The sequence below is a fragment of the Sebastes fasciatus genome, chromosome 15 (genome assembly GCF_043250625.1).
Source record: "Sebastes fasciatus isolate fSebFas1 chromosome 15, fSebFas1.pri, whole genome shotgun sequence".
NCBI classification, from domain to species: Eukaryota; Metazoa; Chordata; class Actinopteri; order Perciformes; family Sebastidae; genus Sebastes; species Sebastes fasciatus.
Genome location: NC_133809.1, coordinates 8,607,380 through 8,631,591, shown reverse-complemented (window position 1 = coordinate 8,631,591; position 24,212 = coordinate 8,607,380). Strand labels below are relative to the sequence as shown.

Genomic DNA, 24,212 nt, shown 5'->3' with positions numbered 1-24,212 from the left:
GAGTCGCCGCAATCCTGCAGCCTCTCCTCACATCAAAGTGGCTGTTACTGTCGCTGGCCCAGACCAGTCTATCACCAGGTAGTCCTGACCTAGCTTGTCTGGCATGCCATCATCTGTCATGGCTTCTGTTTGTTCTCTGTTTTGCATCTTTCTCCTACATTGAAATTGTGAATCAATCTAGTTCGGTTCCTGTTTAAGAAATGTTCGATGAGGAATACCTGCAGAACTGTGGATAAACAAGTGTTACTTTTACTGTTTTATGTTATACTGTTATATGTTACATGCAGTCAACCCTGTATCACCATGGATGTATAAAGAGAACTGGGTACGGCGTTGTAGACAGGCTCCCGTTCATTTCTATGAGAGTTGCTCAGTGGCGCCTGAAGCCAAAATGGCCTGACGGAGTGATAAAGTACCCGGATCATCCGGCGATCTTCTGCATCCATTGGGCCCATAGAGCAGACGCAGTAGCGTTTCCTTTAACTCTGCCTCCTTCTCATTCACATGAAGGGAGGAAGGAAAATAGCTCTGGATTTGCCTATTAGTGCATTTTACAACTTTTAGAACCTGATGATTTAAATAAGAGCTATTCAAGTGTTCATACTGGGAAGCTGATTTACCTAAAAAAAAAAATTATCTGCTGAGTTACAGATATCTCTCTCCCAATGTAAGTCTATAGGAAAAAGTATTTTTGGGTCCAATGGCATCACGTGACGGACACGGAAGTTGTAGTACAGCCGTTTGGCCACTACGGAAATTCGCTTCAAAAATCGGCGCTCTTTCTGGGGTCTTGTGTATCACGCAAGTCATGGTGGGCATTAAAATAAGTATGTAAGCGTACAAAACAAAACATCAGTCTCCTGGTTGAAAGTCCTGTGTTTGTTGGACCCATCCACCTCCACCTCACTACCTCTGAAGCATATTTACGCGGATGCATTTACATTGCAGTCGGACTACATGGCGTACAAATGACATGCCTAAAGTAAGAACGGCATTTATATTGTACGCTTTTGACTTGCGAATTATCGTGTCAGATAACACACCTTTTCGTGCGACCGGGCGGATACATGCTATAATTAAAATGACTGCTCTAACATTAGCACCATAATTTCAGTTAACAGCATTTGGAAAAGGTTAAGAGACCCCAGTTTAAACACCCAAGAAATCGTTTCTGTTATGCAACCACGACTACTGGAAATGTCAGTAAGAGTACTCATTGTTTCCACCTATCTGCTCCACTACATTAGTAACTTTCTAAATTTGCTTCAGTCCTCTCTGACATATAGAGCGATCTGTCCGTCAACCACAAGTTTGTAATGCTCAAAACATCTGAGTCTCAGTCTCGGCCCTTCCCAGCCTGTCCTCGTGCTGTTTTATGCAGCTCTTTTCCTGCTCTAACACACTAACACAGCCTGATCTCGGGTCACAGAGGTCACAGTATATGAGCAGACATCTGGACCGGCAAACTGGTCCCAACATCACCATAGGGAATCAGAGGAGTCAGTTTCATCGGAGTGAGAAAGAATCCAGAGTTACGTAGGGATATCGTAGCACTTTTTACAGCCAGAGGAACTTTTTGTCCCGTATCCACGCCGCAGCCTGCTCCGTAACTCGGGATGTCCCAGGCCCAGTAGGTTTGTGGTGCTGGTGAAACCCAACCTGGCCTGGTCCAGATCAAGCTCTGGCAGCCTGCCGTGTCACAAGCGCCAAAGGTTTATCACTTCCCCTCTGCTCCCATCTTCTTCCCTTCGACTTTATTTTCCTATTCCTCTCTCCAAAGGTCTGTCTTTATTGGCCCCCTCCTGCCACGCTCAAACACGTCTTCCTTTAACAGTTTTGTCATCGATTCAATCTATCAATATTTGTTTTATTTCATGTTATTGTGCAGGATGGAGGTCAGTTGAAATTATTAAATTACATTTCTTTGAAAACCACGCAGGAGTATCCCTTTAAACAAATAACTAAAAGCATGCTCAGTGCTCAGACATTATAAGTGTCATACTCGTTGTTTTATGCTCTTTTTTATTTGCCAAACACATTGACAGTCAGTCAGCACTGTGTCAAAACAAGCAGCCATTGGATCCCAAGGGGACCCTTTTTATTTATGGTTACACTTTTTTACCCTGAAGCACGATCGGATGGCTAAAGTCACAATTTGCCGCATTTGCCATGTTGGACCATTTAGGTCGGAAAAGTGCTCTTAACCTCATGTACCAATGCAATGGTCTTCTACCATCTTTATGATCCTGCTCATTAAAATTAATTGTCTGGCTGTAAAAATAGATTTCCCCTTTATGTTGCCTTCTGGATTGTCTTATGCACTTCAGATCTAACATGAGAAATTGCTGAACTTTCATCCGTTCCCCTCGGTGATTCACTTCTTCTTTTTCTTCAATCATATATAGTTTGTCTCTCCGTTTTATTTTTTGTCAAAGCACTTGGCGTTCCTTGAGGGAAGGCATGAGTAGATCAAGGCTCTCACTGTAGCAACCAGTCCAAAAACACAGCAACACACATAAATCATAATGTTGAAGAAAATGGTACAATTTGAAATATTACAGTATAATAGATAGCATTAGATAACTACCTGTTGTAGGTTGGGTCATTACGTCTTTTATATAGAGTGTTAATCTATACGTCAATCTGTCTGAGCTGTAAATATGATTTCATATCAGCCTTATTAGACCCTAAATTTTAAAGTGAGCAAGTCATCAAAAAGTACCACGGAGGGAATACCCCTCATTTAATAGGGCATATTTTTAAGAGTTCTCCTAAAAAGCATGGCCTGCCCCCTTTTAAAAGTAGGCCCATCACGCCTTTGCCTTTTGATCAAACCCCCCTACCCCTTTCCCATGGGCGTTTTTTTTAACACCATCATTAATGAGCCTCACCTCAACATCTCGTCCTCTGTGGGGTGACAGCCCGTCTTGTTGGCCCCCGGTTCGAGCCCATTACCACCGGGGTCTGGGAGCGGACACGGCTTTGTAAGGCCCTCAAACGCCGCGCTCCTGTCCATAAAAATACAAAGAATGGGGCTCTGCTCCGCCCTCATTTACCTTTTTGACTTCTTTGTGGACGCCTTTCTGTACTTTTTACAGGCGGTGGAGGTCAGGTGGGCGAGGTTCTTCGGGATTATTTACCCCAGAGTGCTTGTCTCGTTCGCAGAAGCACCAACCTGCCCTCGCCTTCACCCTCACCTGGGCAGCTCTGGGCCTGTAAAGCACAAACACAGAGAGACGCGATATGGAAAGGAGAGAAGAGGTGCTCTTGATGAACTCACAGATCTCATCACCTCTGAGTATACTGTATCTCCGCTGGCTTTCGCTGATGATTGAAGGAGATGCTCCGAGCAATGTGTTTTTAAAGAAGCCCCAGGGTTTTCTTTGGGTCTTCTGTCTGCGGCGTTTACGATCAGCATGGCTGAATCCAAGGCCAAGTGACTCTGCCTCTTGTGCTCTTCTTCAGCCAACCAGTATATCCTCTTACTCACTGAGGCTTTATTAATAGAAACTAGAGCTTTTTGTCTGTATAAAACAGAACATTCAACCTGGACTGACTGAGTCTTATTTTCCACCGTTGGTTGCTGTGAAAAGCGACATAAGCAGCTTCCGAGCCAGGGGCCTGACAGTCCCCCTGCTGCCACAACTTCTTCTGGTCCTCCCTATTATCTCCCACTCCCTTGGCCTTGCCGTTTGGTCCCTGGCTTTTATGGCAGGGTAGGAGAGGGCCATGAGGAAATGAGGTGACCCCGGGGTCACGAGTGGAGTCAGGGGGCTGGAACCGGACCACGGCCCTGCCAACCCCACTCTCTCAGGGCCGGTTCGGGTCGAAGCAGGCAGAGCAAAGGAGACAGGGGGAGACCGTGGACAGGGTCCTTTCCATCCTTGACCCCAGCATCATATGCCTTTAATTAAGCCAGATTTGAATATGTTTACAAGCCCCAGTAGTCTTAAATCTTCCGGGTCTTTGCCCCCACCTCCGTACCCCTTATTCCACCATCCCCTCATACCTCCAGTCCTTCTTTTTCTTCTTCTCTTTAATATGGTGTCAGACATCTATTTATTATGCTGGTTTAACTAGTTTTCAGGAACGGGTTACAAGCTATTTGGGAATCCACCAAATAGGATTTGAGGGACACCCCTCTAAGATGTTAATCTGTTAGCGATATGAAAGGCCGCTCACCCCACTAAACTCCCCCTCCACTGGAACCCAGGGGCCCTTTATGGCCCCATCAGGCACCCGCATGGACGACTTACTGCTGACCTTGTGACCTGGCAGTTGAAGCCATATGAGGAGGGAATCTTTCTCTTGTCCCGTTCCCTCCTACTCTCTTCACTTCTGCTTCTGTTTCCACCCTCAGAATCCTTGATGTTCTTCACTATTTGTGTAAAAATGGTTAAAATTCCTCAAGTTATCATCCATCACATTTTGAACCATGCTTTAGTTCATTATTGGGTCTAAAATCACTACGTAATCTCTTGGGGTTTGGCTGTCTTCGCCATGTGGCAGTATATAACGAGATCTCTTCTTATCATACCTGAAGCTCTTTATCTCTAACAGGCACCATTTATATTCCTTCTTTCACCCTCTCATGTAAAAGATTTACACGCAGCACTCCAGCCTTTATTAGGGAGGTAACAGCGTGTTTGCTATACAACAAAAAAGTCCGGCTCCATCATATAAAAAATTTACACGTAACCAAAGATCTGTTACAATCGGCTTACTAGCGTGTTAGTAGCCGAAAAGCTTGCTGCAAATGGCCTGGTCCTGGGGAGTTGGGTGGCTAATTGGATCGGTTGGGTTAAATAAATGTTTGAGTTCTCCCCTGCACTGGGGGGACCTGGTGGAAGGAGCCTCTCATCTTAGCAGAGCAGGAAAACACGGCGGATGAAAGGGAGAGGGGGAGGAATACGGAGGGAAATGAGCTCGTTTATGATTAGATCACATTTGTTTTTTACACACAGGTGTCACCATGTAATTTACAAAATGAAGACAATAAGAAAACTAAATGATTAAAACAACAGTTACTAGCTGCTGTAATATTTACAGTTTGGAAGCTTTAATGAGAACTTTGTCATTGCAGGTTCCAGATCCAAAGGGGAACCAGTGACCCCAACAGCTACAAGAGCCTGGGTGACTGCTTCCGGACCATCTTCCGCAGAGAGGGGTAGGTTATCCACAAACCACGACAGTCGTTTCCAACTACGGAACAAAAAAAAGGTCTCTTAAGGTTTCTTCAGAGCACCAATGATGTCAGACTTCCTGTTTCCCGAGAACAGGGAAGGAGTCATTTCTCCGTCATCACTCAGATGACTTAGTGTCAAGGTGCAGGGCTGTCAATCTATTAAAATATCTAATAGCATGATTGTCCAAAGTTAATCGCGATTAATCGCCTATTAGTGGCGTTAAAACGAATTTGGATTAACGCGTTATCACGTCAACTTTGACAGCCCTATTAAGGTGGCATTAATTTTACATAATACTTAAATTCAGAATACTTTATCTTTCAAAGGGCAATTTACATTTGCAAACACATATACATATAAACAATTCATTCACATGCATAAAAACATTTTTAAAAATACAAAATATGATGATTGGAATAAACTCTTATTGGCAGAATTTTTTTTTTTTTTTAAGTACTTTTTATATTTATAAATGATCAAAGAACCAGATTGAGGTTGTTAAAGGCCACCTATTGAATCGACCTGCACTACACTATGAATGAATTCAACTGGTATTTGTTGGTGTTGAAGCTTCCATATGAAAGTATATTAAGCCTCTATGTCATCAAAAATAATCTGCGGAAGGAAAAAATGGAAGTGCATGTGTAGTGAAATATTATGAGAGCAGTGAAATATTATGAGTCATGCTGTTTTATTCAAATGCCACTAATGTACGTTGGCAAGGTGGTGTAGTAGTGACTGGAAAGCTGAAAGTGTTACAGGTTTGGATGCTTTTAAAACAGCCGTTGTGTCTGTCAACAGCCCGCAGAAATATCCTGCAGCCTTATCACTCATTGGTCCTCTACATTGGTAAAAGACTGCAGCTGTTGTTGGCTTAAAACCTAAATGTAAAACTTTCCCAGTGACTAACTAAAGACAGTCACCCTGTCATGCTCCCTCCTCCTCTTTTCCTCCTCTGCCGGCACTGTGACAGCACTGTGAGACAGTGCAGGTGCAGGGGAAAGTGTTTGCCACTCGCTCTGTTTACGGCGAGTCGACAGCTTTACAGCGGATATAAAGTTGATCTGCTGCGAGGTGCGAGTGAGCGCAAGGTTAGAGGCCGGCTAGTGACAGTTGGAAATCCTACATTGGCTGCGGTTCAACAGACACAGCTATCCTGCTACAGTAGCTGTGCCCTCTTCACCCCAAACACACAGTGTGAAATTGTGCCTGCATGTTTTTTGGGTGTGTCCTCTGTGAGTAGATTCGCGCGAATTTTCTCTGACACAATAAAATAGTTGTTGGATTACACACCAACAACTATGACGGCTATTTGACTGTAGGCTCACTCAAGGCTCACTCGGTCTGTCAGAGAGTCCCCACAGACAGAAGATCCACTTTCTTGTCGACCAATTATCACTAACAGTATATTTTAGCTGAGGCTGTAATCACTCCCCAGTAGCACATCATGGATTACCTCCAGGCCAAACCACTTAGTTATAATTTATACAAATAGCGTTAGGCCCCACTGTTGTAGAATTATTATTAAAAATAAACATTTCCCGTCAGCTCATGGCAGGACCGGGCTAACACCAGGCCTCGCTCTCCCTCTGAGGTGATGAGGGAGGAAACCTGAGCCCTCTGCTCGAGCTCTGTGATTAAACTGAGGAAAGACATGGAAATGTGCTCGGTGACACCATGTTTAAGACCGTCTGAAGCCTGGACACACTAACTGTACTATAGAATCACATTTTGAGCGCTCGTAGTTAAGAAATGAGTGTTATAGTGTGGATTATTTCTGTTCAAAACTCAAGTTTATACAATAAATTCTTATTAAATCTGGAAAATATAGCATGAAATCCCGTAGCTGTGCTCATAAGTGTGTGACAGTGTGAACTACGCTCAGCGGCACTCGGTTGGTGTATTGCCTTACAGGCCACGCTCCTTTTTCTGTTGCATGTGGGTGCAGCAGCCATGAGCATGTGTTAAGTGTTTCCGTCTGGAGGGAAACAAAAAGACTCTATTCTCGAGCATTCTTTACCAGTGTGGTATCCACAGACTGGGTCGGGACCCAAAGCACGGCCACAGGAATATTAAAAGGGTCCATGCATTACAGCGGAGAGCGCGTTGGCCCGCGTACAGTAGATTAGTGACTAATGCCTGGAACTAACGGTGCAGGGTTGAGCGGGGGGGTCGACTCCAGCTGGGACCTCCCATACAAAAAATATATACATTCATGGAAGTGTGGAGAATTAATATTTATTTCTGCCTCATGATGTTCATGATACACCAAAGTAAGAAGATGTGAATCCTCGTCACTGCTAATTCTGCTGTATTGTCTGTTGGTGACAATGTCAAGGTTACATTGGACGCTGGGAAAGTGCAAATATTTGCAGATGAAGCATGCCGGTTGTTTATATGTTAAAATGTTCCCCGGGGCGGCTCATATTTCCAGTGAACTTCACCACAGCAGTGGTGTGAAAATTAAACAAGTCTGCTGACGGAAGTTATCTGTCACTTTTATGCATTAGGGCTGTCAATCAATTAAAATATTTAATCGTGATTAATCGCATGATTGTCCATCGTTAATCGTGATTAAAAAGAGAGATTTGTTAAGTATTTAATACTCTGATCAACACAGGAGCGGGCAAATATTCTTGCTTTATGCAAATGTATGTATATATTTATTATTGGAAATCAATTAACAACACAAAACAATGACAGATATTGTCCAGAAACCCTCACAGGTACTGCATTTAGCATAAAACAATATGCTCAAATCATAACATGGCAAACTGCAGTCCAACAGGCAACAACAGCTGTCAGTGTGTCAGTGTGCTGACTTGACTATGACTTGCCCCAAACTGCATGTGATTATCATAAAGTGGGCATGTCTGTAAAGGGGAGACTCGTGGGTACCCATAGAACCCATTTTCATTCACATTATCTTGAGGTCAGAGGTGAAGGGACCCCTTTGAAAATGGCCATGACAATTTTTCCTCACCAAAATTTAGCGTAAGTTTGTAGCGTTATTTAACCTCCTTCGTTACAAGCTAGTGTGACATGGTTTGTACAGATGGATTCCTTAGGTTTAGTTGTTTAATATGATAGCAGTATCTTCACTCTAGCTTTAAAACTGAGCCCGCTACAACCTAAAGATTGCAAGTTGTGTTAATGCATTAAAGAAATTAGTGGCGTTAAAACAAATTTGCGTTAACTTTGACAGCCCTAATTTACACATTTCAACTGTTAAGAAGTCAGAATTCGTGCCTGATGGATATTATTGGTCAGTTTATTTAATCGGCCGTGTCTGTGTAGGCCTGACGGTGCTACGCTCCTCTCCAGATGGATGGAGGCTGTTAAAAAAGGAAAGGTTTATGAAAATGAAGGACAAATCACACACAAAATTGCGCACACACACATCCATCCATCTACCCCTCCCCTTCTTCCCTCGCTCTGTGTCAGGAGGTCATTTGCTTAGGAAAGCCAAAAAGGGACTTAGTGTGTACTTTACATTGGGAATCAAATGAGAATTCAAATGATGGCCACTCACTAGAGGCCATATTTGTTCTGTAACAAATTTCACTCCTCCTTCATCACCTGGCGGCTGCCCAGCCTGACCACACCCGGGAAATCTGTGGCCGCCATTTGCATGGACAAAGAGGGCAGACGGACGGGTCTTCCGTCTGCCTGAAATAACTTGTTTACACAAACGATACAAGGGGATTAATTTTTGGCTTGGAGGAGGGATTTTCCTCATCCCTAATCCCTTACTCCATGGCTTGATTACCCAGAGCCAGTACCACATGTGTGACTTCAGGTGTTGGCACTGTCACCTGATCACTAGTGTTTGGATAATTAGTTGTGGTTCACTGCTGTTTTTCTAAGGTGGCCTCGCTGCAGCAGATCCTGTGTAATGGCCCGTCCTTCTTCTCAGGTTATGGCAGCAAAATATTTACACTTGGACCCAATCAACCAAGATCATCTCTGTTGATTTGTAGAGAATGTTGCCACAACAGAGCTGGTGCCGCTTGTTCACAAGATACAGTCGGTCACGCCACATTGTCCTCTTTGTCCACAGACCTGTGTTCAGTATCAATATGAACTCTCTCTCTCTCTCTCTCTCTCTCTGTAACCTGCAAGCAGCTAAATGGAAAGTTATGCATTTTCAGCTTTTTAAAATTGTATGTATCCTTTATTTAGCCAGGAATGTCCCATTGAGATACAAGATCCCTTCTTCCAGGGAGTCCTGGTCAAGACAGCAGTAGTTTCACATAAAACAATTTCACATGTTAGGACCAACCTTGTCCCTTACAGAATTACGTTCTAACACAACTAAACTGCTTTCTCAATTACGTTTCGAAGGAAACATATTTTCCCCTGGCTCGCTGTCGCCATGTTGAGAGCCGTATGGATGCAATAGAAATGATCCCAATGCTGTGTTTATCGCCTTTAAATCTGATACCAACCTTATACTTCAACAAGAGTAAGGCTGGTGATGTTGTTATCCCTATAATTTAAAAGCAAAATGATGTGACTTCAAAGCTCATAAACACTGTTTCTTAGCTGTTTGTCAGCAGCTTTGAATGATTGAGAACTTACTTGTTTTGCTTTTTCCAGGAACAGAATATAAACAAGGAAGTGTGTAAATCTGAAAACTTTTTGACAGCTGGTGACCGCAAACATTTCTAATCCTGGCACAGCAACAGGTTGCCAGTATTTTCAGCAATGTTGTTTGTTAACATGTTTGTTAGGCTCCCTGCTCTCTCAGCTCTGTGAAATATAAATGGACACCTTGTTGGTCATGTTGTTCACAGGCTGAACTCTCTGTTAGACACGCTTCAAAATGGCACTTACACTAACATTATGTTTTTAAAGAACTGTGGTTTTGCATATTATGATTTATATCACAATTTGTCCGAAATATAGTGTGTAAGTATAGTGTAATTAGCTGCTGTATTATTTGGCCCTGAACTGTTCCCACTGGTTGCTTGGTCGTGTAAAGAAATGATCAAGGGCGGAGATAATTATTTAATTGAACCGTAAAGTACTTTGGACACTTTTATTAGTTCCAATGTTAAGAAGATAATGTTGTGATCAGTCTTGTTTAAATATTTAGACCTGATTTACCTGTTTCCCTTTGAGGCAATCCCCTTAAAACAACATTTAGGAATGAGAAAAATTGTTTGCTGCTGCCAGTGACAGTTTGTTATCAACACAACAGCTAATGACTCAGTAGCATCTGGTGCTTCAGGTGTGTTCCACACCTGGGACCGAAGCCACAGACGGGTTATTGTTGAGGGCTGTCAAAGTTAAGGCGTTAACGCAAAATTGTTTTAAAGCTTCTAATTTCTTTTACGGAACTTGCGATTTTTAAATAAACTCAGAAAAATCTGACAGGCCGAAGGTTGAAGCTAGAGTTAAGATACTGGCATCATATCAAAACTAGACAACCTAAGGAATCCATTGGTGTACCAGCCATGTCATAGTAGCTTGTCAGGAAGGAGGTTAAATAACGCTCCAAACTTATGCTAAATTTTTGAAAAACTGTCGTGGCCATTTTCAAAGGGGTCCCTTGACCTCTGACCTCAAGATATGTGAATGAAAATGATGAAACTGGCACACTGACAGCTGTTGTTGCCTGTTTGGCTTCAATTTGTTTTGTGTTGGTAATTGATTTCCATTAATAAATATATACAAACATTTGCATAAAGCAGCATATTGAGTTGATAAGAGTATTAAATACTTGCCAAATCTCCTTTTAAGGTAAATTTTGAACAGATAAAAAATGTGCAATTAATTGCGATTAACTATGGACAAATATATAAATATTTTAATCGATTGACAGCCCTAGTTTTGACAGAAAGTTTATCCTAAAAATGTTTTAAATTGATCAATTACCTGTTTAGTTTCATTTGACTGACAGCTTGTCTGTCATCATCTTCCTGGCCCTGTCAGTGTGAACTATTGAACCCATGTTTCCAGTGGGAGAAATGCACATGTATGCACTTCTGAATGTATACAAAACATACTATCTTCCCTATCTACCCTAACCCTATGTATACATGAAAGTCTGGTCAGGCGTTTGGAGGAACCTCTAGTGTAATGCGAATCCATATCAACCAACAGCTTTTTAGAAAGGGAAATCATAACTTCCTCTCATTATATGTACCCACCTGAATAAAAAAATACTCTTCCATATCTAAAATATAGGTTTAAATATTTCAGTTTTAGATTAATAAATGATTTTCTTTAGATACACTGTAGAGTTTAACTCTAGAGAAAGACATTTCGGAAACATCCAATCACATTTGTGTCTGTTTTAACATGTAAAAAGGGAATTTACATAAAACTAACCATCCAACCAGACTGACCATTTACTCTGTAAATATACTCCATAAAATGGATTGCTTACAAAATACAGTCTGTGTAAAATGTAGACATACATCTCTATATACATAACTCACTGTATCATTTTATTATTTTTTCCTGACTCCAAGTATACTTTAAATCACGGCTGGACGTATGATTGAGCAAAGGCAAACTACCAAATTGACTAAAATTATACAGCTACCGTCTTTTGAAACATCCAGTATATCAAAGGCTGGGAGAAACTCTTAAATCATTTCCTCCGCAGATTCCTGGGGAACTTGTTGCCAGGGTTTGTGGTTCGAAAATATATCTTGGTAGTTATGTTGCCAAACGGTAGCAATATACTTTCTCTTTCCATCTTCTGAGCTCGGTATTAGTCCTGCAGTCTATATTCAGTACTATCAGAGATTTGAGCATTATAACCTTCAAGAAGGTTGGCTTTGTCGCAGGACTGTTGTATTAGACTCCATGCCTACAGGATACCTGATAAACAGGCAATTGAGTGTCTCTGCATAGATATAATATGTTGTCATTTAGCTGAACTGACCCTTTAACTGTAGCAGATGTTATCATTGCGTGGTATTTAGGTTGAAGTGTAGATTAACTTCACAAGACTCAGCGATAATGTAACCATCACAAAAATGAATGGAGACTATATGTCCATTATTTATACTGTATGTACGTCACTTTGGACGAACTAATCAAATGAATAAATGTTGAAATCATGAATTTTACAACGGCTAAATGACTTTAATATCTTACAGATATGATTGGAAACCAACGGCTGCCTTGAATAACAACATAAATAGAGTTCTAATACTAGCGCTGTCAAAGTTAACGCGATAATAGCTAACACAAAAAACGGTAACGCAAATTTGTTTAAATGCCATTTCTTTAATGCATTAACGCAACTTGCGATTTTTTAGGTTGTAATGGGTTCAGTTTTAAAGCTAGAGTGAAGATACTGGTATCATATGAAACTAGAAAACCTAAGGAATCCATTGGTACCAACCATGTCATACTAGCTTGTCACAAAAGGTGTCCCTTGACCTCTGACCTCAAGATAATGTGAATAAAAATAGGTTCTGTTGGGCTTCAGTTTGCCACGTTATGATTTGAGCATATTTGTTATGCTAAATGCAGTACCTGTGAGGGTTTCTGGACAATATTTGTCATTTTTTTGTGTTGCTGATTGATTTCCAATAATAAATATATACATACATTTGCATAAAGCAGCATATTTGCCCACTTCCATGTAGATTAGAGTATTAGATACTTGACAAATCTCCCTTTTAAGGTACATTTTGAACAGATAACAAAATGGGCGATTTAATTTGCGATGAACCGTGATTAAATATATTAATAAACTGACAGCCATAATAAAAATAATAATGCGTAACATTTTATTGTCTCTCTCCACAGTGTCCTTGGCTTCTACAAAGGCATCCTGCCTCCAATTGTGGCAGAGACACCAAAGAGAGCGGTCAAGGTGAGATAAAATATGTTGATTCATAGAAAACCACAAAGCTTCTCGCGCTATGACACAACGCTCCGGCTCCTGTTTCCCCGTGAACTGCTCTACTGCCGTATGAAAACACTCCAACCGCAGTTGCTCTAACATGGTACACACATGTTGATTAAACAGATGACGCCCTCTGCCAGGTCTGCCTCCCCAGACACTCCTATTTGTACTGTTGGCCTACTAATATTGACTTACAAGCATTTACAACAGGCCTTCCCCTGAGCCTCCATCTTTAGTAGGAAGGCTTACAACATCTAATGGGGTGGGGAGGCACAAAGGGGGCCTGATGCCAGGCATGGAGCTGCTCTGTAATGAGATACTGTAGACGAGGATGTGTGAACTTTAAAAATAAGCACTCACACTGAGAAGATGGGGTAATCGCTCACACAGCGAACAAAGCTGGCTGATGGTGAGAAATGTCTGGAGCGAAGGATTAAGGCAAATTAAAGCTCCGATTAAAACGCCTCTGCTAGCGTTTTGCCCTTTTGCTCAGATAAACAAATCAGTGGATGTGTCTCCTTTTCACAGTGTGCTTTAGACGTTTCTCTTTCCACAGAGATTGTGGGCAAGGATTTATAGTACGGCTTAATTTCCATGCGCTAGTTAACTTGATACAGCGCTCACCTAAGTTACCCTTTCCTCCTGAGTGTTTTTAGGGTAGCTGTTTATAGTAGTGTGTGTAAATGTGGGGTGTGTGTGTGTGTGTGTACAGATGTCAGTTTATGAATCACTTTCTGACTGTTTGTGTATCCTGATCTTCCCTCTGCAGTTTTTCACCTTTGAGCAATACAAGAAGTTGCTAACTTTGACCCCTTTGTCTCCTGGAGTGGTGAGTCTTTACACGTAAAAAACACCTGAATACACTCTCACCTGAAAAACAAACACACACAGGACTAGGAAGAGCGTTACTGTGTTAAAAATCAACGGTTCAGCTCAACTGCTGAAGGCTGGTGAAACAAAGACAAATGCCAAGAATAATATGAACAGTCGAATAAGTTCATTTAAATGTTCTTGTCAATGCAGAGTTGTGATCGTACAGTTTCTTGTACAAATACAGGTAATGCATGAGTACACCTAACTGCACATTTTACGTATTTGTCTTTATGTGGCGACCCAAACCCTTGTTTCAGCTTCTGCTAAAAAAACATTCACTCTGTTTTGTGTAACGGTTTTCTTCGAGTTTACTTGTCGTGACAAATATAAAATTGTCATAAAGGAAGCTTTACTGACTAAACAGAAGGTCATCTCACATTGGACAGGATAAAAAGTAAACCTCTGAAGTGGGGATTAAGTAAAGAGAGCCTGAAATAACACTTTTGTTTGGTGTTAAGCACATATGAAAACATCCTTGATGGCTAACACATTCAAATATCAGATATAGATACATAAAGGTAGCTGACAGTTCTTGGACCAAATTAAAAGACGCGTCCATTATTTATTTATTTATTTTTATTTTTTTATATCATTCTGTAGCTTTCCAGAGGTGTTCCTTATGTATTCAAATCCGATATCCAAATTTTGGGCAAAGTATGTATGTTTTAGCATCAAAATGCTATTTTCCCATGCCCTTCTAAAAACTTTTCTCACGTGACCTGCCGTAGGTTTCTGCTTGATGACTCTGCTACACGTACAGTATATATACATCCTTATAGTCAGTGTATTAACGTTGCATACAGTAACTTAGATCGCGGTCGGTACCGGCATGGAAGCTAAGAAATGTACTGCTGTGTGGACGCCACGTTTTACCTTGCAGAACGCGAGAGTATACATACAACCCCACGTCAACAAATCTGAACTTACCCTATTTTCAAACTTAGCATAGCTAGCTTTGGCTCAGATAGTGCTGACGTTCACATTATTCATAACCTTGTTGATTAGCTTCGATTAGCTTACTTTGGTAACCTATGTCACTGCTTTTTGCAGCGGCTGAGTGGCCGTTTCAATTTGAAAAAAATGGAACAGAATGCAGATGGACTCGCCCTTTAAATAAATAACAATTGGGCCCAATTTAGCTTGAATTACATAGTTTTATAAAAGAAAAACAATGATACCGGTCCAACCAAATGGAGTAAACCACATAACAAATGTTGATTATGCTGTAAGATTGTAGTTGTAGTAAATGGCATGATTACAAATGGGTTTCTTTCTATCTTAAATGGAACCTGAAAGTTCCAGTTTCACTCAGATTTAGGAATTAACTTTATGAGGTGTTGCATTTAAAATCAGCTGATCAGGGTGGTACTAATGACCACTGTGTGAGCTTTATTCCAGGCAACGGGGCAGCCAGAGGAAAAGTTTGGTTTCTACCACTTTGTGTAAAGTCAGTGCAACTGGCAGCTTGTCAGGAGCCATTTTTTATTGCAGAGCCATTGTTTTGTTTTGATTTTATGGGCTCCCAAGTGTGAGAAAAACGTATAGTGATTAGGATTGGCAAATGTAATCCTATTTAAAACATTATAAACTGATACAAATCTAATTTTACTGGTTGCGTGCTGTCTGAACTTTAAGTAAAATGAGGACGTGAACGGCCAAAACGCACCGGGATGCACCGATCCAACTTTTTCACTCCCGATAGCGATACCTGGCTTTGGGTATCGGCTGATACCGAGTACCGATCCGATACCAGTGTTTAATTAATAAGCTGTATGCCTCACTGTGTGGAAGTGACTGGGATCATTCTTTTATGTGTAAGGCAACATCAGGCTGGACTTAAATATTGCTTTCCTAACTTTGTAAAACAAAATGCAACAAATAAATGCATGGATATAAATTTACTGAATTGTTATTTATTAGTAAAAAAATAAATCGCACACCAGCTGCTTGTTAAAAAATCCCAGTATATAATGTATATAGTATATAAACATAGAATTGAATTGAATAGATCAGCCCCATTGTCACTGATACCTGATCCAGCTATTTGAGTCAGTATTGGCCCAATATCAGGTTTCGGTGCATTCCTAACCAAAACACCGTTTAAAACTTGTCACGTAAACCGCAAAGTTATTGTTTCATTAGAAATTCAGTGAGCTGGAGTGAAGCCAGAATAATGGCGAACACAACGCTGTCCTAATTAACAGACGCCTGTGTGTGTTTGCTTGGCGGTTGTTAGTTCTGTTGACTGGTTACACCTCAGGCCATGAATCTACAAGTGGTTTCATCCTTCTTGACTAATCTGCTTTCTGTTATATTGAGTCAGAGTTCTAAGCTAGACAGATCTGCGTTGCCGGGGTGTGGTCACCACACACACCACCTATTCAGATGGCAGCCAAGTGTCAGGCGTGATGGATGGCTTACCTGTGACTCTACGTGGAGGCCGCCCCGGCACGGCGTATATCCTCGTCTTGTTTTCACAGCCATTGGTGGAGAATTGTTTACCTGTCTCATCCATCATGCTCTCTATCTCTTCATCTTCCTCTTCTTCAAGTACCTCCAACCCCATTTCCCCCCCAGAGGCCCTCGCCTATCAAGTACTGTAATCACATCAGATCATTAGTGCGGGGGGAATTACAGATTGCTTCTGAATGTCTCTCTCTCTCTCTCCTGTTCAGCGTGGCACAGCTGAATGCCTTCACTCTGATTAATGAGGACACACACAGTAATAATACAAATAAGGAATTAAAACGTGGCCGGCTGGCTGTGTAAACATCGCGAGGCATGTCTGAGAGGATGGGTCCCGGGGCCCTGACAGCAGGATAAAGAGGCAGGAAGAGTAATGAGCTAAAGACGCGTTCATGACATGTTCCCATTACGCTTCTCTGCGAGCACGCACACATGCACGCACACACACAGACTTGCATGCAGACATATCCTGCCCCATGCAAATAGATGCAGTGTTGCAACACCCAATGTTTAATTACATGTTATGGTTACACATTTATAAATAGGTGGTGGACTTGTTACCTCTTCGTGTGGCACAAAATAAGGTGTGTTGGTTCTTTGAAATTAACTGGGCTGTCAAAGTTAACGTGATAATAACTTTGTTTGAACGCCACTAGTTTCTTTAACGCAACTTGCGATTGCGGGCTAAATTTTGGCGAGGAAATACTGGAATGGCCATTTTCAAAGGGTTCCCTTGACCTCTGACCTCAAGATATGTAAATGAAAATGGGTTCTATGGGTACCCATGAGTCTCCCCTCTGAAATCGGTTGTTGCCTGTTGGGCTGCAGTTTGCCATATTATGATTTGAGCATATTTTTATAAAAATGTGCAATTAATCATGGACAATCATGCGATTAATCGCTTATTAAATATTCTTAATATTTTGTTTTTGTTGAGTTCTTTGATTTAATCTCTCCACCTTTTTAAAGATGAATCTAAAACAGCGTGCTACCTCCCTCACATTCCTATTTCCTCTCCTTTCGTTCACCTTTCCTTTCCCTCCCGTCTGTCATCTAACATTTTGTCAAATGATAACAAACACAGGTGTCTTCAAACATCTGAACAATGACAGGCGTGACAGAAACAAATGTCCATTTTAGACGAGACAAAAAAGACTCGGGGAACAAGTTTCTGAAAGCCAAACTACGATTCGGCATCGAGCTCTCATAGCTCGGACACAATCTCCCTCATTGTCTACATCAGTTTGTCTATACTGCTCTGTCTCTACCCAAATATTATCTGCACATTCTCACTCCTAAATCATGTCCGTCTCCCCCCAGGCACTGTCTGTAGCGGGGCTCGGCGCAGGCTTGACTGAGGCTGTTGTCGTCAATCCGTTCGAAGTGGTGAAAGTCAGTCTCCAGGCCAACAGAGACTCCTTCACAGAGGTTGATAGGAATAAAATACTGTAATGTGTTTCTCTACATGCTCCGTTGGGTTTTCTGTCAGCATGTGACACGTCTTCCTTTTGAATTCACTCTCTCCAATACAGCAACCCTCTTCATTCGCTCAAGCAAGGCGCATAATTCAGTCAGACGGGTTCGGACTGAGGGGCCTGAATAAAGGACTGACATCGACACTGGGACGCCATGGAGTTTTCAACATGATCTACTTTGGCTTCTACTTCAACGTCAAGGATGCTATTCCCACCAACCCGGTAATATGCCAATCAAAATCTATGATCACACTCCGACCTCCAGTGCTGTTTTGGGACACTTCAGCTTTGCTTTGGCATTTGTAACCTTGACCTCACCAAATTTTTTGCTAACTTCAGGCTATATGATACTCACGTGTCACCTCGCCAGTGGGAAATTGCAAGTGTTCGACAGCGTGATTAGTTACTGACTGCCACGGCAGGGAGGAAGCAAAAATCAGAGAGGAGCTTGTAAGATCAGCCCCGGCTAATACCTCGTCTGTTTGCTCGTCATAACATCCTCAAAGTTTCAGATTACACATCCGGCAGCGCCTGATGGCCCAAACAAAAGTTAATTTTGTTTAATGGAAACGTTACCATACGCCGGTTCCACATGTACAAACCGGAGCATTAGATTAACTCCAATGAACTAATTGGAAGCAGACAACGGTACTATTTTCAAGAGAAGGTTACAGTGGGAGCCAAAGCTCTGCTATATTTTCAACATTTTTTCCAGTGACGCATGGTGTGCAGAGAAGCAAGTGGTCATCCTCTGTGAATGATAATTATGTGGCTGGACGACCCAAATAGCTCTCTTCTTAGATTGTGGCCGTCGCTTTTGGGAATGATCCATCGGTATGTACGGTGATGGAATGATCCTGTTTGTGAGAGGCTAACAGCGGCTATTGTCGAGTCAGAAAAGGATAAATATTGTGGCCTCCGACAGCTTACAGGCTGCGCTGATACTGGCGTTTCTCCAAAGCCCTTTTGTCAGCAACATGAGCAATGAGCTTGCAACTCAAACATGACCGTAGTTAAATGAAGCTGGCCGAGCTCGGGCTCCTCTCATATCTCTATTTTAATAGTACAGCGGAGGCAGATAGCACACTGCCATCATTCACAAGTGAATGTGTGAGGAGATGTTTGCTTTAGGCTGTTAGGAAGTGGGTTGATGGGTGTACTTAGGCTGAGGGTATGTTCCCCCTTTCCCCACATCCCACTTGAAAAAAACAGAAGAAGTGGGATTAGCTGTTGATTTACCTCGGCTCTCAGGGTGTCCAGCCGCTTGAGAAAGGCCCGGACCAGAGAGGCTGCTGTCATTTGTAAAAATATCCCGGCCAATTAGCTGTCAGAGCTCTCTGAGTCTGGGCTTCTTTGGTACAGTAATACCCCTGTGCCGAGTCACAGCCCAATTACCCAAATTGTCCCCATATGCCTCCCCAGTCTGCCTGCATGCACCCTGTTTATAAATCCTCCGTCTTGGCTCCCCAAAGAACATGTGCTTCTGCTCAGCCAATCAGAGCGCTGCACCACGGTCAGGAAGCACTAATCTGCCCCCCGCTACCATAAAATGATCAGGGCTTTCATGCCAGCTTTGCAGTCATATGCACAAGCCCCCTCATGCTCTCCACTCACGTATACATACACATAATGTCTCACAACTCCATCACACTACTTTATCTGTATTACTGTAAGTTTTATTTACCATTATGTTTAGTGAAATAATATTTAGTTTCCAGTAAAATGTTGCTCGTTGAACATACATACTTTATTTTAAGGCAGATGCTCTTAGCACCCAGGTGTCCGAAGCCAACAATGCTATTTGCACCCAACCCACCCGAATGGGCACACATGAGATACTATTTGTGTATATGTACTGTATGTATATTTTTCCTAAACCTAACCATTTTTCATATTTATTTTTTTCTCAACTAAAGCTGACTTTTAGTCCCAGGAACTACTTTTCAAGGAACAAACAGGTTCCATCAGCCCACTGTTTCCATCACTGTCTAAAGACTTGTGACAATTAGGCAAATTAGTCCACTGACGTATGAAAAAGCAACATGAAATGGGAGAAATGCTCTCCCCTCGTCCTAAAATGGTCCTAAATCGATATTGGAGTACATTATTGTTTATGAATGAAGCATTACAGTTGAAGCAACAATGCTGTGTATGTGTGTGTTTTACCAATCAGCGACGGTCATCACTGCAAACTCCTCCCTGAAGGTTCCTGTACTTTCAGAAAGTACTACCCCCCGACCAGGGCCTTTTTGGGGGTAAAAAGGCCCCGTAAAATGTCCCCTGGGCTTAATTTAGACCGTGGTCTCTGCGTTCGAAATGCAATGAGTTCCTCAAAAGGTTCCTAGTTCCGGGGGAAAGTTCCTGCAGAGGAAATGGGGCTTAAGTGAAAAATAGGCTTCTCACAGGACTTGAACCCCAGATTTCCAGGGTGATAGTCCTGAGTTTGACCCATTAATCCCCCAAAACATACTGCTTTCATGTACTTTATCGCTCTTTGTATTACTACTACTATTATCGGGTGTAAAAAGCCGAATAGCTGCCGTGTAACTATTCTCACCCGGGTGCCAATAGACACTGAGTTATTTAATCCTGTATCTTTTCTTCTTGACCAGGACCCTACCCTGGAGTTCCTGAGGAAGTTTGCCATCGGCCTGGTGTCTGGGACCATCTCCTCCTGCGTGAACATTCCCTTCGACGTAGCCAAGAGCCGCATCCAAGGCCCCCAGCCCGTACCCGGAGAGATCAAGTACCGCACCTGCTTCCAGTCCATGGCACTGGTGTACCGAGAGGAGGGGTAAGAACAAGGGGGGATAAGTAGGGGATCATCAGTAAAAAAAAATAAAAAATGAAACACTGTCAACGATGCGTCCAAAAATTAATGAGCCACTTTGTCTGCTTTGTTAGCAATTGATAGTTGGTTGTCTGCCAAACTGGCTGTCAGAAAAGACAAATGTACCAGCTGCAGCTACACGTTAGCAGGGTTTGATGGTGCAGTGTTAGTTTCTGCACTAACTACAGTAGACGTGCATGAATAGCTTGATGCAAAGCTGCGATCTGATGAATGGAAACCAAATAGTGACGTTACATTCGGGGTCGTGTTCCCCACATGTGTGATCATACATTTCTGCAGTCTGTCAGACATACAGTAAATGTTAACATATTTTCAAGCCTCAAGAATGGCAGCTCTAAATGGAAGCTTCAAGGAAAGGACGCTTGTTATGTTAGCAATTGCCCTCGGCTTTCCACTTTCCCCCATGCAGCTCCGCTAGACAAGGGCCAGCGAGATGTTTGTAGTTAGTGGACGCAGGAGCCTCGGGGGCTGCTGCAGGAACGGCACTGGAACGTTGTCGTCGCAGGGGTGCATGGAGGGTGCCCCCGTCGCCACATCCAGTCCCCTACTCTAACACAACACAGTCCCAGCTAATTAGTGGTCCCTATGGGAGACGTCGTTAAGCAGACCCTAACGAGCCGCGCGGCGCTCCACGGGTCAATCTAATCAGACAGAAGGCCAGGGAGGAAGTGGGTCGAGCCTTATTAACGCCATCAGTGGCGGGGGCAGGGAGCGGGACAGGGAGCACGAGGCGGAGGCAGGCAGCCACTGATCACCTTGAATGCATTAAGGGGCAGGTACTCGCCACCGCTGGCCGTTAAGACCCCAACTATGTACCTGACGATGGGGTGAGAGACAGGCAGCCAAGCAGACAGACAGACAGACAGACAGACAGGCAAGAACTCACCGCCACACTCCAGCCTTTACACAAACTGAAGGTATACATGGATAAAAATAGTCTTGAGTTTTAATTTCAGTATTTTGTATTTGCACATTATTAACATTCCTATTTTCTTTCTATAGGTACTTGGCACTATACAAGGGACTGGTGCCCAAGATAATGAGGCTTGGACCAGGTAACAATTAAAAGTTATTTATTCTGATTTTAAAAATGCCCTTATAATAACAAATTGCCTGTTACAGCAGACGAAAAGGGTCCAGTTTGCACTAGACCTGATAATTTTTGTTTGAATAATATTGAGATTGGTTGAAAAAAAAACTGAAATCTATCTTTTTTTTTATGTCTGGGAACTCTCAAGTTATTAATCTAGACAGCGCTTTCCAAAGCATGTTAGTATTTCCAATGAAATGAGTCAGGAACGAGCACTACTTCCCTCTCAGACGTATTTATTCTTACTGTTTTGAACCGTGTGCTCGATAACAAAAATGTCAAATCTAGGGCTGTCAATTGATTAAAATATTTAATCACGATTAATCTCAAATTAATCACACATTTATTATCTGTTCAAAAGATTTCTCAAGTATTTAATTATCTTACTTACACAAAGCAATGACAAATATTGTCCAGAAACCCTCACAGGTACTGCATTTAGCATAACAAATATTTTTCCTCGCCAACATTTACCATAAGTTTGCAGTGTTATGTAGCCTCCTCTGCAACAAGCTAGTATGACATGGTTGGTACCAATGGATTCCTTAGGTTTTCTAGTGTCGTATGATGTCAGTATCTTCACTCTAGTTCTAAAACTGAGCCCCTAATTAAAAATCCCAAGTTGCGTTAATGCGTTAAAGAAATTAGTAACGTTAAAACAAATTTGCTTAAACACGTTATTATCGTGTTAACTTTGACGGCCCTAAAAAAACTGAAATATATATTTTTTATGTCTGGGAACTCTCAAATTATTAATCTAGACAGAGCTTTCCAAAGCATGTTAGTGTTAAATTCACGAGTGTTTCCAATGAAATGAGTCGGGAACAAGCACTCCTTGTACTCAGACGTATTTATTCTTACTATTTTGTACCATGTACGCAATAACAAAAATATAAAATCCATGTTTTTGTTGTTTTTGTTCCTGATATTTATACAATTTCAATGGAAATACTGTGAGCTAGAACCACTGCCTACCCCACTAGTCTGTCCTAATTTGCCAAACCCTGTCATTACTATCTGTAGTACAGTATATTCCCACACATGATAGTAAAACTTCTATTGGTTGGGGAGTTCATGCTTATTCACTAGCAGAATACGTGTTTATTCACTGCGTCTCTCCCCTCTGTTGGGTTACAGGTGGAGCAGTGATGCTGCTGGTCTATGAATATGTGTTTGGATGGCTACAGAAGAACTGGTAACAAAACAAAAACAAAAAAACAGAAAGGAAACCCAAGAGAGTGCCTTATGGATTGTACCTCATTACCAAAATTGTTACTGACTCCAGTAACGTCAGACCAAATTAGTTTTTTGTTTGTTCGTATTTTTTTTTACCTTGAATACACAATAATGCTCTTCGAAATACCAAATCAGCATTACAGTTTGTCTTAATGCAGCCTTCTAAGCAAAAACTACATCTTCATCGAAGTTTCTCAGGAATTAAAAACAATATTTGAACATTGACAAATTGTTGTTAACAGTGAATCAGTCGGCCCTGAAAACCTATTTTTTCAATCAGCCTCCTACTATGAGTAACGGGGTCCTACATGAAGACAATATTTTCTGCCAAATTTAGAACAGTTTGGGTTATTTCACATGAGAGATTTATGCATTTTGTAGTTTTTTCTGTGCTCCTCTCACAGGTTGGAAGTGGGCAGTGCGCTTGTTTTGCTTGTGTTGCCACTAGTGTACGTCAAATCTGAGCAAACCACACCCCCACTGTCCTGAAGAAGCAAATGATTCGAGATTTTGAGATCTTGAAGAATAATGTTTTTTCATGAAGTACGTTATGTACACTTTATGTTATCATGCTAAATATTTGAAACCAAGTTCTCAGGAGGTTTAATGTTCAGTTTCTAATGAAATAAAACAGAGAAGGAAGCGAAAGCGTGATTACAAAATATAAAACCTCAGCTCTAGACCCACTGTAGAGCACTGAAGTATACATGTTATATGATGAAACTGACACATACTGAGTCCAGACTCAGATCATCTGTCTCTATCAAACATCACTCGTATCTTAATATAAACTGCTCATTGAGATGCAGCTTTTGAAGTACGCAACAGACCCGCTACAGCAGAGGAACATCTTTACACTGGGGATGCACCGATCCGACTCTTTCAGTCCCAATACCGATACCTGGACTTTGGGTATCGGCCGATACAGAGTACTGATCCGATACCAGTGTTTAATTAACACGCTTTTCTGCCTCACTGTGTGGAAGTGACTGGGATCATCAGGCTTGACTTAAACATTGCTTTCCCAACAAATAAATACATATACAGTAAATTTACTGAACAGTTCTTTATTATTAAAATAATAACAACCTTTTTTGCAGCAACAAATTGGTCAAAACTTACACAGGATTTTAAATTTTCTGATTTCTAATATATAACGTCA

At 41.8% G+C, this 24,212-nt stretch overlaps 1 protein-coding gene across 2 annotated transcripts in view; it reads left to right on the top strand.

The window, feature by feature from the left end:
* Nucleotides 1–23,781, top strand: part of slc25a21 (solute carrier family 25 member 21) — a 105,512-nt gene extending 81,731 nt beyond the window's left edge. For both annotated transcript variants that reach the window (XM_074661072.1, XM_074661073.1), the window contains 8 exons: nucleotides 5,084–5,167; nucleotides 12,960–13,026; nucleotides 13,829–13,888; nucleotides 17,719–17,826; nucleotides 17,931–18,095; nucleotides 20,486–20,667; nucleotides 21,727–21,779; nucleotides 22,952–23,781. In XM_074661072.1, the coding sequence (XP_074517173.1) occupies nucleotides 5,084–5,167; nucleotides 12,960–13,026; nucleotides 13,829–13,888; nucleotides 17,719–17,826; nucleotides 17,931–18,095; nucleotides 20,486–20,667; nucleotides 21,727–21,779; nucleotides 22,952–23,013 (781 nt within the window). In that variant the 3' untranslated portion in view covers nucleotides 23,014–23,781. The remainder of the gene's footprint in view (nucleotides 1–5,083; nucleotides 5,168–12,959; nucleotides 13,027–13,828; nucleotides 13,889–17,718; nucleotides 17,827–17,930; nucleotides 18,096–20,485; nucleotides 20,668–21,726; nucleotides 21,780–22,951) is intronic.
* The last annotated feature ends 431 nt before the right edge of the window (nucleotides 23,782–24,212 follow it).